The 17,785-nt window shown below is 42.5% G+C and overlaps 1 protein-coding gene across 5 annotated transcripts in view; it reads left to right on the top strand.

Annotated features, from left to right (window-relative positions):
• Nucleotides 1–689: 689 nt before the first annotated feature.
• KCTD3 (potassium channel tetramerization domain containing 3) overlaps nucleotides 690–17,785 on the top strand; it is a 61,249-nt gene continuing 44,153 nt past the window's right edge. For 2 of the 5 annotated variants that reach the window (XM_084828798.1, XM_084828796.1), the window contains exons 1-5: nucleotides 690–1,093; nucleotides 11,102–11,155; nucleotides 12,614–12,659; nucleotides 13,663–13,736; nucleotides 16,821–16,879. In XM_084828798.1, coding sequence (XP_084684924.1) covers nucleotides 1,020–1,093; nucleotides 11,102–11,155; nucleotides 12,614–12,659; nucleotides 13,663–13,736; nucleotides 16,821–16,879 — 307 coding nt within the window. In that variant the 5' untranslated portion in view covers nucleotides 690–1,019. Of the gene's footprint in view, nucleotides 1,094–11,076; nucleotides 11,156–12,613; nucleotides 12,660–13,662; nucleotides 13,737–16,820; nucleotides 16,880–17,785 lie in introns of those variants that run through there. The other 3 variants (XM_084828797.1, XM_084828799.1, XM_084828800.1) reach the window with 3 other exon arrangements.

Raw genomic sequence — 17,785 nt, 5'->3', positions numbered from 1 at the left:
TTCCGTGCACCTCGGTGTTCAGTCATGCCGGCCACATGACCACGGAAGCGTCTTCGGACAGCGCTGGCTCTTCGGCTTAGAAATGGAGATGAGCGCCGCACCCTAGAGTCGGACACGACTGGCTGGGGACACCTTTACCTTTTACCTTTTTATGATTCTATATACACTATTCCCCAACAGATGCTGCTTGTTGCATCCTTACGGCGTAACTATTAGTCGGGAAAAGGGGGGTGGGCTGCCACCTCCTAAGCACCAAAGCAGCTGCTCATAAGACGGGCAGTTCTGGAGACGCCACAACTTTTGTAAGGTTTTTGTACCTTATGAGGTAAATATTTTGACAAGGGCTCTTGGACTACTCGGGCGAGTAACACGTGAAGGGAGCTTTACTTGGGAGTACATTCCACGGAACTCAGCGGGGCTTGCTCCTGGGTAGCCGTGCGCGTGGCCGAGCTCTGAAAGCTCCGCGCGTACACTCGCACGCAAGCAAGCACCTCAGCGCTGGGCTCTTCGGCCGCTTCCAGAACGCGGGGGCGGGGGCGGGCGGCTCAGGAGGCGTCACCTGCTCGGCTCCTCCCAACGTTCCTCTCCGCTTGTTCTCCCGCGCGAAGGAGCAGCCGCCGTCGGTATTTTGTCCCTCGCGGAGTGCCCTCCTCCAGGTGCCGCGCGTTGCTATGGCTTTTTTCGCCGTAGAGAGCGGCGACGTTTGAGGCCGGGAAGCGGGTCGGAGGCCGCGGTAGTGGCTCTGGCGGCGCGGCCTTCCTCGGCCGCCTGGCTAGGCAGAGAACGACGACGCCCCGGCTGCCCTTCCCTTCCCGCGCCCCGACCTGGCAGCCCTTCCCTCGGCGCGGCTAGTGCCTGTTGTGGCGGCCGACGCGGCCTCGCTGGACGCCCCTGTCGCTCCCTCGGGCCCGCCGCCGCCGCCGCCGCCTTCCCCCTCCCTCGGCTCCGGGGTGGCGGCTGGGGGCGGCGGCGGCGGCGGCGACAGGCGGTGCTCGGACCAAGAGTTGCTGCTGGGGAAGATGGCGGGGAACGGCGCGGGCTTTGCTGGTGCAGGCAGCGGGGAGATAATTCAGCTCAATGTCGGGGGTACCAGGTGAGCCGAACGGGGGGTGGTGGTGGTAGGCTGGGATAGCAGCATGGATACCGGGGGTATTTGGAGCTGGGGGCGAGTATGGGTTCAAGCGGGGCGGATTGTCATGGGGAATTGGGATGACTTTAGGCAGAAGATTCCTTTAGTCGAAGCAGGGCCTGGGGAAAGAAGTGTGAGAGAGGGCGACCTGATGCTCCAATACCCACCCCGCTCACACTGGGCTTTACTTCAGTAAAATTAGTTGCGGGGGGAGCGATATGTATGCGGGTGCTTGCTGCTGGTATCGTGTGCATGCTTCGCTTGTGTTGAGCCTTTAAAAAAACACCTCTAAAATCGAGGCAAGAAAAAAGGGTGCCTCAAAAATACACAAACCCCAGTCTGACATATGTATGGTTTTGTCCCAAGTTTTTGTTCGTTTTGTTTTTGTTTATAAAGATCCCAAATAATCCCGAGGATTGGTTAAGGTGGAGTACTAAGTGAGGAAGTGGATTCAGCGTGCCCAAGTTGCACTGCATACACAAGAATGCATACTTGTATTGTGAATTAATACATCCAGAGTAAATGGATTTGGTATTCATTCATAAGCACTTAGGTGAATTAGAATCTCCATTTCATTCATAAGCATTTATTACAAAGAGGGGAAAGAAAAGGCTGTCTATTAACCTTTCTTCAGCTCCTCTGATTGTAAATATAGTGGTAAGAAAGTTGGTTAGCAGTCATGTTGTAAGCAGTCCTGAATGTGCCATCAAAGAAGGAACTAAAAGGCTATACAGTCCTGTGAATTATGGGAATTGCAGTCTAACACATCTGGCAGGCCTCAGGTTAGGGAAGGCTGATCTAATTATTAGTATCCCCCAGTAGACTAACCTATGCTGTGTAGACAGCAGTGTATTTTTAAGCAGAATATAGAAACCTTCCAGAATTAAGCTCCAACATAAGTAAAAGTGTCAAGACACAGGAGAAAACTGAAATGCTCAGATCACTAGCCTATGCTGGAGAAAAATGCCATATTTGAAGTGTGGAAAGGAAATCAAGACTCCAGGTGTGAACAAAACTCATGCAGTCGGTCAAATTTCACTTTACCATTTGTACACAGGTATGAATATCCACATGCAAATATGAAAACCTTTTGTCAAATATGGAGTGCGTGTAGAAAATGTGTTTTGTAAATCTAGGTACTTTTCTATTTATTAACATAGTCAGATAAAAAAACACCATTACAGATATAAAATTCATATATTTGATGCGTGTATTTTTAAAATAATCAGCAATGGGATCCTGATCTTTTCCCTGTTGCTTACTTCATAATATTTTAAAGTACCACATTGATTCCACCCAAGCACACCACTCATGCTTGAAGAAAAGCTCAGAAGTTCATTTGTAGGTATCGGTGCTAGCATATAGAACTCAGCCATAACAAATATTTCTTCGGAATAACTGCCTGGACAATGAATTTTGGGGAAACGTTCTGAGAGCACAGAGGCAAGGAAGAGGAAAAGCTTTGGGTAACTTGTTTGTTCACTTTGAGAAGTGTTATACAATTTTGTTGTTGTTGTTCAGTCGTTCAGTCGTGTCCGACTCTTCGTGACCCCATGGACCATAGCACGCCAGGTCTTCCTGTCCTCTGCTCTCTCCCGGAGCATGCTCAAGTTCATATTCATTGCATCCGTGATGCTATCTAGCCATCTCATCCTCTGCCGTCCCCTTCTCCTTTTGCCTTCAGTCTTTCCCAGCATCAGGGTCTTTTCCAGGGAGTTTTCTCTTCGCATTAGGTGGCCAGAATATTGGAGCTTCAGCTTCATTATCTGTCCTTCCAATGAGCACTCAGGGTTGATTTCCTTTAGGATGGACTGATTTGACCTCCTTGCAGTCCAGGGGACTCGTAAGAGTCTTCTCCAGCACCACAGTTCGAAAGCATCAATTCTTCGGCGCTCAGCCTTCCTTATTGTCCAGCTCTCACAGCCATACATTACGACTGGGAAAACCATAGCTTTGATTAGATGGACCTTTGTCGGCAAGGTGATGTCTCTGCTTCTTACTATGCTGTCTAGGTTGGCCATAGCTTTCCTCCCAAGGAGCAAGCGTCTTTTAATTTCATGGCTACAGTCACCGTCTGTGGTGATCTTGGAGCCCAAGAAAGTAAAATCTGTCACTGCTTCCATTTCTTCCCCTTCTATATGCCAGGAAGTAATGGGGCCAGATGCCATGATCTGAGTTTTTTTAATGTTGAGTTTCAAACCAGCTTTTGCACTCTCCACTTTCACCCTCAACAAGAGGCTCTTGAGATCCTCTTCACTTTCTGCCATTAGGGTGGTATCGTCTGCATATCGGAGGTTGTTGATAATTCTCCCAGCAATCTTAATTCCGACCTCTGATTCATCCAACCCGGCATTTCTCATGATGTACTCTGCATATAAGTTAAATAAGCAGGGTGACAATATGCAGCCTTGTCGTACTCCTTTCCCAATTTTGAACCAGTCGGTTGTTCCATGTCTGGTTCTGACTGTTGCTTCTTGACCCTCGTACAGGTTTCTCAGGAGACAGGTAAGGTGGTCTGGTACTCCCATCACTTTAAGAATTTGCCACAGTTTGTTGTGATCCACACAATCAAAGGCTTTAGCGTAGTCAATGAAGCAGAAATAGACGTTTTTCTGGAATTCTCTTGCTTTCTCCATGATGAAGCGAATGTTGGCGATTTGATCTCTAGTTCCTCTGCCTCTTCTAAACCCAGCTTGTACTTCCGGTAGTTCTCGGTTCGCATACTGCTGAAGCCTAGCTTGTAGGATTTTGAGCATCACCTTGCTGGCATGTGAAATGAGCGCAATTGTGCAGTAGTTTGAACACTCTTTGGCGTTGCCCTTCTTTGGAATTGGAATGTAAACTGACCTTTTCCAGTCTTGTGGCCACTGTTGAGTGTTCCAGATTTGTTGGCATATTGAATGCAGCACTTGAACAGCATCATCTTTTAGGATTTTAAATAGCTCGGCTGGAATACTGTCATCTCCGCTAGCTTTGTTGTTACTAATGCTTCCTAAGGCCCACTTGACTTCACTCTCTAGGATGTCCGGCTCAAGTTCAGTGACCACACTATTATGGCTATCAGGGACATTCAGATCTTTCCTGTATAGTTCTTCTGTGTATTCTTTCCACCTCTTCTTAATCTCATCTGCTTCTGTTAGGTCCCTGCCTTCTGTTACACAATTTACCTTAGGGTTATGCAGGGACCTGGCCTCTCATGGCCTTGTTGCAGAACAGGGGGACCTGCCCATGCTACTGCCAACTTGCTTTGTTGTGGGATTCAGTTTCATCATGCTCAACCCAGTGTGAGTTTACATTGTTTTTACTGGTTTGCCAGCCACAAGAATGGTTTTGGTTGGCACGGGGGGGGGGGGGAATTGCATGGAACTGTGTTTATACTTGGATACTTTCAAACTACAAGTATTGAAAAAAATAATAGATTTTTTTTTTAAAACAAAGTACTAGCCTGACATTTTTGGGAAACATCATCAAATGCTTAGATGACAGACTTGAAACAGGCTCAAGAAATATTTCAGATTTCTAGGGGGTTGAGCAGCCAGTTGCCTGGGTTATTTCCAACTCTGATTAGGAATCAGTAAGTGTCTTCTCTGGTTTATAGACTTTTGTTTTTAAGATATATTTGCTGGTATAATTAGAGATGTAATAGAATAGATTCTTAAACCTTTCCCTGTTGAGCCTCACAGATAACGAAATCGCTGCTGTCTACCCACATGTAAGGATTATAATACCTAGCATTTATGTACAGCTCTTCAAATGTTCCAAGTACTTTGGATGAACTATATCAGTAATTCTTACAAATGCCTTGTAAAGTTGGTCAGTATTACCTACATATTTCTGGGAAGAGGACAGGGAGGCTTAAAGAGTGGTGGCACCCCTAAAGGTACCTAGTAGAATTTGGCAAAGGTGGAATTTGAAATGGTGATCTTCCAGCTCGTACTCCTTCAGAGTCCTATACATCACATGTCTACTCTGAAGTAAATCCCACTGAGTTCAGTAAGGCTTATTCAAGGTAAGTGGGTATAGGATTGCATCCTTAGCCTACAATTCATTGCCTCTCAGCAAGACAAAATAGATATAGCTTTGTGTTTACTCTGGTCTCCAGCTGAAGGGCATGGACTAGAAATTAGAAGTATGATTTAAAACCCATCTAGATGTGATATGAAGCTCACATAGTATAAACAAGGAGTGTGTGTGTGTGTGTGTGTGTGAATTCTTGGTACGTTGAGATTCCTCCCATAGTTTATGCATGAATGAAGCAGGAGGCCTAAGATTACTGAACTCATGAAATACTTTGCTATAATGCCAGCCTATAGTTACAGTGAAACATGGGATAGAGATGATAAACACATCAAGTGACCTACATAGTTTTCTAATTACAAGATAACTAACTTTGTAATTAAGGCTAAACTTCTGCAGAACTTCAGCAGAGTTAAATAGAAGACATTGGCTTGGATTCTAAGATAAGTGAACTTAAGGAAATTCACTTAAGGCACATTTCCCATTCTCTTTTCCCCCATCTGATCCCACACACCCCATCTCACATCGTTCAGGGGGAACCTCCCCCCCCCCCCCGCCAGAGACTTTTTCCAGGGTTGCAGAGGCTGCAGGGGGAAGTAGGAGACAGGAAACTTTCCTTAAGTTAACCTTAGGGTTCATGCCCTTGTATGATGCATGCAAACATCTCTAAAGAATTGATGATCAAGGTAAACTAACATGATCAGACATAAAGAGACAGTTATTTAAAAAGTAGAGCAGAAGGAACTGTCTTAAATGTTGTAGTCTTCCTTCAGTTGCAGTGTCTGGAACTCTGCACCTTATGTGCTTCTATTTTCAAGAGATAATTTTTGGTACTTTTGAAAATTAATCAGTGAAATTAATTAAAAATACTAATCTTGTCAGGTATGCCATCCTGTTGTTGCAAAGCCTTTTGCTAGCTTTGTAGTATGTTTTCACATTTTCTTTTGCTACTACTAGTGCTAGATTTCCCATAATGTTGAAGGTGCAAATAATAGGCCTCCATAACCTGAAAATAATGATTTAACTTTGGAGGATTCTCCAACACTCTAATCAGCTGTATTAATTCATTTAGGGAACAATCCTATGGCCCCTAGACAGAGTCTGGGGGGCCATAGGATAATTTGGAATCCTGGATCTGAAGTCCAAGACAGCTCCAAGTGTGGATCTAGGAATCTGCACTCCTCCCCCTCGCAGCCAGCATAGGGAGAACCTCCCAGATGCCTCTCCAAGGTTGCAAAAGTGACCTCAGACAGGGGTAAAGGGGGCATGCCAGTGGGCAGGGAGGGAAGGGGACTGGGGAAGCCAGGATACAGTGTGTCCCTAGGCCTCCCCAGCCTCCTTTCCTCCTGCTCTGACGCACCTCAGCTAGATGGGCGAAAAAGCCTGTCTAGCCAAAACACAGAGCAGGTGGAATGTGGAGGTGAAGATTGCCTTTGCCACTCCTGTTCTGCATAGGATGCCCGTAAGCCTCCCGAGTTCAGCAGCTTACGGGCATTGCCGTAGGACTGCGCTCTTAAAAAATTAACTGGTGGTACATTTTAATTGCTAGATCAGGCAACAGATTTCTATGATTTAGATTTATTTTTAATATTTACAGAACACATGGATAGCATATGCCACCATCTCTGCAACACAGAATGAAATGCCCCTTCTAACATAGGACACATGTGAGCATCATGTACAAAGAAAGTAGTTTTTTTTTCTTCATAACTATTCATATGGAAATATATGTAGCAATTAAGGGTGCAATCTTATGCATGCATAGACAGAAAAAAGTCTCAGGAACATTAGGAGTTTTAGGAGTTTTTTCTGTCTAAACATGTATAGGATTGTGCCTTAGTGATCTCTGTTAGGATGACAGTACTAGGGTTTGAATGGTGTAGAAGAGATGGAATGTGATATACTTTAGTCATTGTATATTGACTGGCTGTGTGTTGCTGACAGTGCCTTGAACTTTCCAGCATCTCTTAACCATTTAATATATATTTTTTATTTGCTCAGGCAGAAGATAGGAATAGTGCATAGGCTAAGATGAGGTTGGGTGATCAGCACCAGTGGTGCTGTGGAATTACCAAGTTGCATCCCAGAATCTTTGAAGATGCTGTGATGGGGTTAGGAAACTGCTTTATATCGAGTCAGACCATTGGTCAGTCTAGCCCAGTATTGTCAACACTGACTGACAGATGCTCTCCAGGGTTTCATGCAAAATTCTTTCCAGCCCTACCTGGAGATGCTGGGGATCGAACGTGGGACCCTCTGCATGCAAAGCATGTGCTCTACCACTAATCCACGGCCCTCTCCATGAGGTATTTGGCAACACAGAGGATACTCTCAACCAGCATGCAGGTGAAAGATATACCTGTAGTGCTGATCACTTAACTTCATCTTAGCCTCTCCACCATTCCTTTCTTCTGCCCGAGGAGCCCTTTCTCAAGCAAATAATAAAACATATTTTAAAAGGTTAAGATATATTGGAAGGTCCAGGACATTGTCAGCAACACTTAGCCTGACAATATACTGATCCTTAATCTGATGGTATTGTAGTATTGTTTGAATATAAATTGCTGTAATTGAATTACAATTTTTCTATAAAATATAACTTGATATTTAGTTGCATTATCTGAACGATGTGAACTCAGTTAACGTGGGGTGAATAGTACACAAACTTGATAAAATATTATAACAGTTGCATCCTTGCACAACTTCACAGTAGCATTTTATCAGTCTGATAAGTTGTGGCACAGCAAAATAAGTTCCTTTCTATATGTCCCAAGAAGACTGTATGCTCAGCCTTGATAGTACTTCATAGTCTAGTAAACTGACTGTTGCTTTAGAAAATAAGATTGTAATAGAAGACATTGAATTTGTTAGAACGAGCTACAGCATAATCACTGATCTACTTTTAAAAGTAATTGAAATTATTATCCTTTTGTCAATTGTACTTGAGGGAAAATTGGAACATATATAACTTCTATATTGAGGGCATGGCATTGTTAAACATGGCCTCATAGTTCTTGTTGGGGGTGAGGGGAATAGCCTTGGAGTGCCTTCTTAAGTTCTCCTAAACTACTTTTAAGATTGTAGATTTTGTAAATCAAACACCATGTTCCTGAGAAGCACTACTTGTGTTCCACATGTGTTCCACAGTAAAATAACATTAATGTCTTGGAAAAGTCTAGATTGTGGTCAGTCTGGTTTACATTGTTTATGGGTGTCATTCATCAGCCATACTATTCTGCCATTTCCCTTCATTTCCATGGAATTTGTGTGTGAATGCTTTAGGATTATACTGTTAACCAAACATCTAATCAACTTGGAGGAACAATATGTAGTCAAATACAGGTATACAATTAGCAGGAATCAACCATTATTAGTAGCATTTAAACAGAACAAGATGATTTATTTCATTAGGATCGTTGGTGGTCCCTATTTACAAGTGAAAAGCTTCACTGGTAAAGTTACATTTGTTAAAGCTAGAGTGGAGTTTGTCATATTAAATAGATTGATGATGATAAAAATTACTATTGAGTGACATCCAGCTATGCACAAGCAATGTCTGCTTGTGCAACAGGACTTCCCCTTTTCCCCTCCCCCATACACTCTCCATCCACCCCCTCCAAATCTGCTCCAAAGGGTCCCCAACCCTCCAGAGTAAATTTGGAAGGCTGCAGGGGGAATCTGTTCTGCCAGTGATGTTCGCTTGCAGAAACAGTTGGATACAGCCCCTTATTTCCTGCTACCTTATGGACATAATCTTGCAATTATTTATCATAGGTATTAACATTGGATTTATGGGACCGCGGTGGCTTAGTGGTTAAGACGCTGAACTGCAGACTGGAAGGTCAGCAGTTTGAGACCTGAGTGCTGCATGACGGAGTGAGCTCCCGTCTTCAGTCCCAGCTTCTGCCAACCTAGCAGTTCGAAAGCAAGAAATTGAGAGTAGGTAAATAGGTACCGCCTCGGCGGGAAAGGTAACAGCGTTCCATGCACCTCGGTATTCAGTCATGCCGGCCACATGACCACGGAAGCGTCTTCGGACAGAGCTGACTCTTCGGCTTAGAAACGGGGATGAGCACCGCACCCTAGAGTCAGACACGACTGGTTGGGGACACCTTTACCTTTTTAACATTGGATTAATTTCTGAAAACCAAAACATAAACTGAATAGTTTAATTTGCTTTATTTAAAAAAGTCTAATAACAATAGTTACTTATATCCCACTGATTTCACATTTGCCTAAAAGTAGCTTTGGTTTTCATACTTTAACTCAGGGGTGTGGAACCTCCAGCCCACAGGCTGGATGCAGAACACCCCACACCCAAACACCTGCACATACCCACACTGCATTGTGGCTTGAAAAAACATTTTTCTGGTTTTATTGCTGTGTGTGTGAGAGAGAGAGTGTGTGTGTGTGTGTGTGTGTGTGTGAGAGAGAGAGAGAGAGAGAGAGAGAAATTTGACCAATGGGCCAGAATCCAGTAACTGTTTAGGCTCAAGAAAGTGGCTTGTGCTAGCCCAGTGGAATCCGTTTTTCTCTTTTGACCGATATCACAACTTTAGAAACTCCCCTCCATTTCAAAAACAACTTGCTATGCAGCATGGGTTGATTTCTGTTTTAGGAAACAAACAAGGGTAAAGTTTCCATGGATTCACAGGCCTAATTGCAGTGTTTCTCAGATCTTCCCAGCCCATATTTTTACATGTGTTGGTGCTGAACTATTCATGTTTGTTGGCTTCTTCCACATTTGGAGAGTATAGCAATTATTTAAATTCCATAATAAACATAATAGGATAACCTCTGTACACATGCCATTTTAAAGAATTTTATGCTTAGGATTGCAAAAATGCTTGAATTATGTTCAATAGAACTTGTAGTCTGTGTTCTGATGCAAACCTACATCTGAAAAGATAATGAGAAGAAAAGTTGTTCTATCGACTTTTTCTAGTAGAAGAGACAAATTCTTACTTCCTATAGTTTTCAGTCTTCTGTATTGAGCCCTTTGTTCAGAGAAGGTTTGGTTGATCATGCTTTTATTGTGCAACTGCACAGAACTTGCATTGTGTACAATACAGAAACTCTTATATGGTATTACTACTCATTTTTTTAAAATTGTTGGATACTACTTTTTTATGCAAAACACAAAAAAGAACCAGGGGTCATCCCATGAAGATGAATAGTGGGAGATTCAGGACAGATAAAAGGAAGTATTTCACGCATATAGTTAAACTATGGAATTCACTACCACAAGGTACAGTGATAGCCTCCAACTTGGACAGTTTTCAAAGGGGAGTAGACAATTTCATGGAGGATAAGGCTATCAATGGCTACTTAATCACAATGGCTATATGCTACCTCCAGTATTGGAGACAGTATGTCTAGGTACACCATTTCCTGGGAACATGAACAGAAGGGTGCTACTGTATTCATGTCATGTTGTGAATTCGCCATAGGCAATAGGTACAAACAGAATGCTGGACTAGATAGACCTTTGGTCTGATCTAGCAAGGCTGCTTTTATGTTCTTAATAACAAAATGCAGGACTTGTGATATGAGGCCCTAGATCATCGGACCCCAATCAAGCTAAAGGTGGTCATGATTAAGTACCACTGAAGGTAGGTCTAATGAGTTGCTTGTAACTTGTTCCATTGTTTTAAATGGGATAGTCACAACTAATTTTAGCTGGATTGGGGCCTTGTAGATTACTTTCTTATTGCTTGCTTACTGCATTTGTTCATTCCCAGAAGAATGCATGACGTGAATAGGCTGGATATTACGTCTTTTGGGTATTGATGAAATAAATATATCTCAAGCGCTCATAATGCTGTGTTCAAGCGCTATTTCCCTTAGGTATGAAAGAATTAACCCATAAGTAAATATGTCATGTATGTTGTCATGGTCAGTAAGAATAAATAACTTGCTAGTTGCAGTACTTGACTTTTAATATTTCTTTTCTAGGTTCAGTACTTCAAGACAAACACTAATGTGGATTCCAGACTCCTTTTTTTCCAGGTATTTTGCAGCCTGAACCTATCCACATTTACTTGGAAGTAAGTCAATTCAATGAGACTTACTCCCCAGTAAATATACATAGGATTGCAACCTTAATTAATTTATTAGGGTGTGTGTGTGTGTGTGTGTGTGTGTGTGTGTAATTAGCTATATATTTTACCTTGAGATAATGTATGGTGTATGTTTTGGTTTACTGTTAAAGACTATTATGACTTTCAGTACAAACTTCGAAACTATCCCACTCCCACTTTCACAGGTCTCTTTGTGGTGAGAAAAAAGGGTTGTTGGCAGTGTTGCATTTTAATAGGGCATGTGTCTTGTTATGGAATGTGAAATATCCAGGTATTTCACACATTTGCATAAGTTCGATTGTCCTCTCCCACCATAACATTTTCAGCTGCTATTCTGACTTCTATTTGCTTCTATTTTTTTCAAATATGTTGTCATATTAGACTAAAACCGTCTCGACTAAGTTTTAGCAGAGTTCTCTAATTATATTTTTTTGATATATAATACCAATAACTGGTTCTCCTGCAACTTCATGATGGACTAAAAGTCTGAGGGCTACCAGTATCCTTTCCTTTGTACAACAGTGTTGAGAGGTATTAGAGATGCTCATGGATATTCTAATTCTGACTGGAATGATATGTTTTGTTGCTGATTTATGCAAGAAAACCTTGATGGCTACTGCTTCTCTGCAAAACAGAGCTGGAAGTGATAGATTCACAAAAGAAGAGGCATGGGGAGAGGATACTGAACCCTCTTCCCTTACAACTCTTCCTTTTCTGCCTGAGTCAAACTTCTTTTCCCACTGTGAGGTTCCAGGCACGTGTTTATTTGGGTAGGGGAGTTTCAGAACAAAAATGGCAGATGGGAAGGGATAACGCACAGCTCTCCTATTGTTTCTCCACTGAGGGCAGGACAGGAGAACACTTTTAAAGAAGAACTGGAAGAAGGAAGAGAGGAGATCATAATTCCTCACATACCCACTAATTCTTTCCTGCAAATGTCCAACATAAGGTTTATGATAGTGAACATATGCACAGTAAATTATACTTTTAGTAGGTTGTAGTAGCACAGAGTTTTGGGACTCTCCCTGTAACCCCCCCCCCCCAAAAAAAACCATACTCATATGCATGGATCCTGACTTTTCTTCCATGAATGGAACAGGGCTTTCCTATCCACCCTTTCCCTCTGCAGCCTCCTTCACCCTTTGAAAATCTGTGTGTGTGTGTATGTGTGTGTGTGTGTGTGTGGAGGGGGCTCTTGGAAATGATATGGAATATGATGTGGGGGCCTGCAGATGAAGAAGAGAGTGATCAGAAAGAACTCACTCCCTTATGGGAATGGAAGAGCAATGAGGGATCCAAGCCACTGCTGTTTTTTCTTTGTCTCTTGTTTTCCTCATGTCTTCATATGAAATTAGATTGTAACTTAGATTTTTTTGTTTGTTTTCAGCTTGCTGAGTGGAAGAATTTCAACACTGAAAGATGAAACTGGTGCTGTGAGTATTCTGTTTTTTAATTTGTTAGAACATGAAATGTGATTCCTGTATTAAGTTTAGCAGATGAAACTATTTGTTGCATCCAGAATAAGTCTCACAATCTCGTGTGTGTGTGTGTGTGTGTGTGTGTGTAAATGCAAAAGCTTTAAGAGTTATAAATCAGCGTAAAATGCAGGTGTTAATATAAATTCCTGGCTTGCAATCCTGGTTTTGAGCAATAGCTTAAACCACACACCTGAGATGATGCCTAATCCCAAGAGGGCTCTGCTTTAAATCGAAGTGGATTACAGCAACCATGCACAACATTTACAAGAAACAATAGAGTGAATCGACCCAAATAGAAAACATGCATGCCAAACAAAGGAATGCTTGGTCAGATGGTCTGGTCACATGGTTCTCAACAATCAATGGATTTCATCAAGAATAAGGGGTAATTATTAAGGAACGTTTGCATATTTACCTATAACCCAGTATGATCTCCCTGAACACTGATTCTACACATGCAGAATCTTGTACGTTCAAAGCCAGAGAAGAGCTTCTCAGAGAAATGGCACTTAACTTGTAATATATCCGATCAATATGAGCTGAACAAATTTGTATTCTAAGTTGGGTAATTATGAACTTTGGGAACATTTCTAGATAAAATGGGGAGAATCTGCTCTCATTTTTGTACTGGGTAGAATTCAAGGGGTGAAGTATAATCTCAACAGGTCCGCTGCGGCTGTTCAGTATTACTGTTGTATGAAAATTCATTAGAAAAAGTCCTATTTTATTTAGCGAGGTCAGTGTTTTTTTATTAGATTATGATTTTGTGCTGCATATAGGGTATAATATTAACAAAGTGTAGCATTTTAGGCCACATTGATTTCAACCACACTGAAACACATGCTTAAACTGTTCCCATTGAAATAAATGGGACTTAGGTGAATAACTAGAGCAGGGTTGTGTTCCTATTCTAAAACAACTATGCAAAGCTAATAAATGGGCTTTCATTTCTTTGTAGATATTTATTGATAGAGATCCTGCAGCATTTGCACCCATTCTAAATTTTCTTCGCACAAAGGAATTAGATTTGCGGTAAGAAATTCTACGTTAATTCTCACTGTCATTTTAAAAACACTTCTGGAGTAAGGTGATTATAAAACACTTTTAAGATCAATGAAAATCAATCTCAAAAACGTCATACTTGTTGTACGGATGGCAGTACTAGCCCCTTGGATTCCACAGAATAAACCACTCCCAAATCTTTGAGGTGGATTTCTGCAGAGGTTCTAGGGGGTGCACTTGATTCTAGTGAATCTATTAGGTCTTCTTTAAGCCTTTGCAGTAGACTTAGACTATCCTCATGTGTAAGTCCTTGGATCTCCTCATACTGGGTGGGTTCGCACATCATGTGAACTCTGTGAGTAAGCCACGGTAGGTTGGTTGTTCATGGAACAACCCAACAGACAATCAGGCTTGCCGTGGCATGTTCTCCCCTTTCCTTCCCCCTCAGTCCCCCAGCTGGCTCCAGCACATATCCCAGGGGATTTTGTGGCAAAGTCTGCCTTGTCTCCTGCTCCCTGCTCTGATTGCTACCCCTTTTCATTCCCTGGCTGTTTTTCAGTGCCTCATATACGTGCAATTGGGGTTGTATTTTTAAAAAGTATTGCCAAGAATGAAGGTAGTAGAAGCTGAAGCCATGAGGGCTGATTGGGTTGTCACTTGCGAAGTAGCCACCTGGAAGCTGATTATTTTTTGGCTGTTTCTCAGCCTGGCAGCTCAAGGCCACACTCTGCTCCGGCTAATTGGGAAAGTGATAACAGCCATGTCTGGTAGGAAGATTCAGCCTCCTTGGAGGGTGGAGGGGGGTGTCCTGGGACTGGGTTATGATTGGGTGTTTCAAATTTGCCTTGAGTTGCTAGGGCTGGGCAATAAAAAGAGGGCCAAAGAAGGGGCAGGCATCTCTTCTTTTGCCCTAATGGTACTAGGGTGTGCTGCTGTTCAATGGCTATCCTGAGATGCCCATACTTTGGTATGTATAGGATAGACTAGCTAGCTTTATTGTTTTGCTCCTGGGAGAGTGTGCCCTGGTGATTGGCATTTCTGGTTTTTGAGTATTGTAATTTGCTTGTAATTCCCTGTACAACCTACTACCTCTCCCTTTTCCCTTCCTCTTTGTTCCTTTCCCCTAATAAACTTTTATCCACCTTCCAGTTGGTGTGGTGTGTCCTGTATAACTTCAGTGCTAACTACAATGCCTATTGGCCTGGGAGGGAAGCTACTGAGTAATCTTGGGAAGACCTGTGGCCAAGTTGGGCCTGGCCTAACTTGCAGGGTTGTTGGGGTGAGACCAACAATCCTTCACAAGTATTATTTTTGTTTGCCTTGCGCAAGTGTGCATTCGTGGCTGTCGGATATGTGTAATCTTGCCTGGTCAATTTCCTTGTATGTTTCAGCTAACAAAGGGAGCAACCTACAAGGAAATTGACAAGATGAGATTGCATGTAGGCTAATTTGTGCACAGTTGCAATGCTTCCTCAACTCTCTGTTTACTTCCAGGCCATTAAATTTATGTACGCGTCCCTTCCATTTGCTTCCCAGTCCTAAATTTGCGCAAATATTCCTAACAGGTTTTTTTAAAAAAAATCCTTAGAGGGTGGCAGAACAGGACGGAGCAAATGGGGCGCCACCAGCGGTAATTACATATGGCTCCCGCCGCATCATGGAGCCCCATCCACTCCATCCCATGCAGCTGCCTTCTCAGGTTTTTCTTTTTTTTTTTTACTGTCAGGTAACCACGACAGTAACTGCTTCATGAAAAGGCAGGAAGTTAATATCTTCTCTTTCTGGACTAGCTGGAGAGTCGGGGAAATGCTGAAAAGGTAGAGGACACTGAGAAGTTTCAGTTCAACACTTAAAAGTGAGAGGATCACATTGCCAAGGAGAAGTTATTCCCCCCCCCCCCTTTGGTGCACTTTTGGTTTTTCCTCTTCATTTTCGGTGCTTTGTACTACTGGGTCCCTCCTTTCTCTTACTGTTATTTCTGTCCCGATCCTTCACAACTGTGTGCAAATTAGCCCATATGCAATCTCCTCTTGTCAGTTTCTTTGGATGTTACCTACTCCACTTCCTGGTTCCCTTTCACAGCTGAAACATACAAGGAGATTGACCTGGCTAGACTACACATATCGCACAGCCATAAGTGTGCACTTGTGCAAGGCAATAATAATAATAAAATACAACCCCAACTGCATGTTTTTGAGGCATGGAAAAAAAAGCTGGGGAACAAGTGACAGTCCTTCCAAAGTGCTATTTCAGCATTAGTGGAAGGGCAGTCACTGGCGAGATCATGAAGAGCCAGTGGCACAAGCTTTTTTGCTGGTCTTGCCAAGAGGTTCTGTAGCCGATCCCCACAACCCACAATAAAATTGGTTTCCATGACACAACAACTCACCATACTCATGAACAACCTGACAACAAGCCATGGGTGTTCGGCATGGCTTGTTTATGAAAAATAAGCCACCCTGCGGGAAACGCTATGGGTTTGGATGACACAACAACCCACTGTGGCTAGCTGCCCATGATGGTTTGTCATGTCGTGCAAACTCAAGTCATTTTCTTTACCTCATGGGCCACAAACCTTCTGGTACAATGTAGCAACCAAAGTCTCAGGCATGAGAGATCTGTACAGTCTTTGAGGCCAAATCCTTGAAATGGTTCAACTCAAATGAGAGCTGAGCCCACCTTTCTTTTGTGTATTTACTCTGACTGTGAGAGAGACGTATACACCCACCCCATTTGACTATGCGTAGTTGTGTGTGTATGTGTGTGTGTATATTGGATTGGACCCTTAGTCAGCACTTTGTGCTGTATGTATCCTAGAAGATTTTAGTTCTTTGATTTTTACTTCTCATAACGGGAGCAGTTTAATAAAACTGTTTTTCAAAGAATAGAGATATCAGTTCAGTGAGTCCGATTCAATATCCTTCCTTAATTTTTTAATGTAACTTGAATTTTTATAGAGGTTTTGGATTATAAATAGCATGTACATCTATTTTTAGTTGTCTTAAGTATTTTTTGGCATGTGAAAATAAAACTTCTTATAAGAGATTTAGCTTTTCTGTGCTGCAACTAGTTAGTTTAGTTTTCAAATATGTATATTTTCTACCCTTTTTGCAGGGGAGTAAGCATTAATGTGCTCAGGCATGAAGCAGAATTTTATGGAATCACACCTTTAGGTAAATATGCGTATTTAAATTGTTCACTAGTTTGAACTTGGTGATTCACTAGTTAGTTTGAATTTAGTGATTAGTGTAATTATCTTTTTAATGAAATAATGGAGTATCCAGAATGATAATGACTCACAACATAATTGGATCCTGAATAGTAAGTAATAATGAGATGAACATTCTCAACCAAGAACTTTTGCCTGAGAAGGAAGCCAAAAGGAAGGGGAGAAGGAAACCAAAGGAGAGCAACATTGCCCTTTTGGGGGTGGGGGGGGGTAGTTTTGCAGCAGCAGCAAAGAGCTCCTTCCAGTGGCCACCATTCCTGCCACGGCCACCACCCAGAAGCCATGTGGGAATGGTGCTAGCTACATCATCACACATAATTGTTCCCAGATGGATTCAGAGGGCAAAAGTGGCAGCTGCCAGCCACTGGGAAGCTTACTGCTACCAAGAAACACCCCCCCTCCATTTCCACCACCAAGAGAGGTATATTTGATGAGGACATGGGAAATCCAAAAGGACACGGGCCTTTTGGATTGCATCATACTGATTGTGTAACTGCCTTCCAAAAGAGGTTTGAGGTTAAGACTTTTTAACAATTCCACCAGGCTTTTGATTTATTTTAATTGCTAGGTGCTTGTACGTTGCTTTTGTTAGCTTGTTTTTATTGCTCCCTAGTTTTTATAACCTTGTTTAATTGACATTTTAATGTCGTAAACCCTATTGGGGACCTTTCTGAGGGCCAAACAGAATTCTATAAATGATTTTATAAATAAAAATGTTCCCCCCCCCTCTGCAAAATGGCAAAATCTCCCCCCCCCCCGCCCCCCAACAGCAAACAGTTCAGTGAAATGGGGAAAGGCATTTGGGCTCGGCCTAAAGTAAATTCATGATATGTCTAATTTGATGTTTGAA

Source organism: Heloderma suspectum, chromosome 1 (genome assembly GCF_057233095.1).
Source record: "Heloderma suspectum isolate Gila_16-S chromosome 1, 16-S_ref, whole genome shotgun sequence".
NCBI lineage: Eukaryota > Metazoa > Chordata > Lepidosauria > Squamata > Helodermatidae > Heloderma > Heloderma suspectum.
The sequence above is the reverse complement of the archived record's forward strand: the minus strand, read 5'-3'. Positions and strand labels throughout refer to the sequence as shown.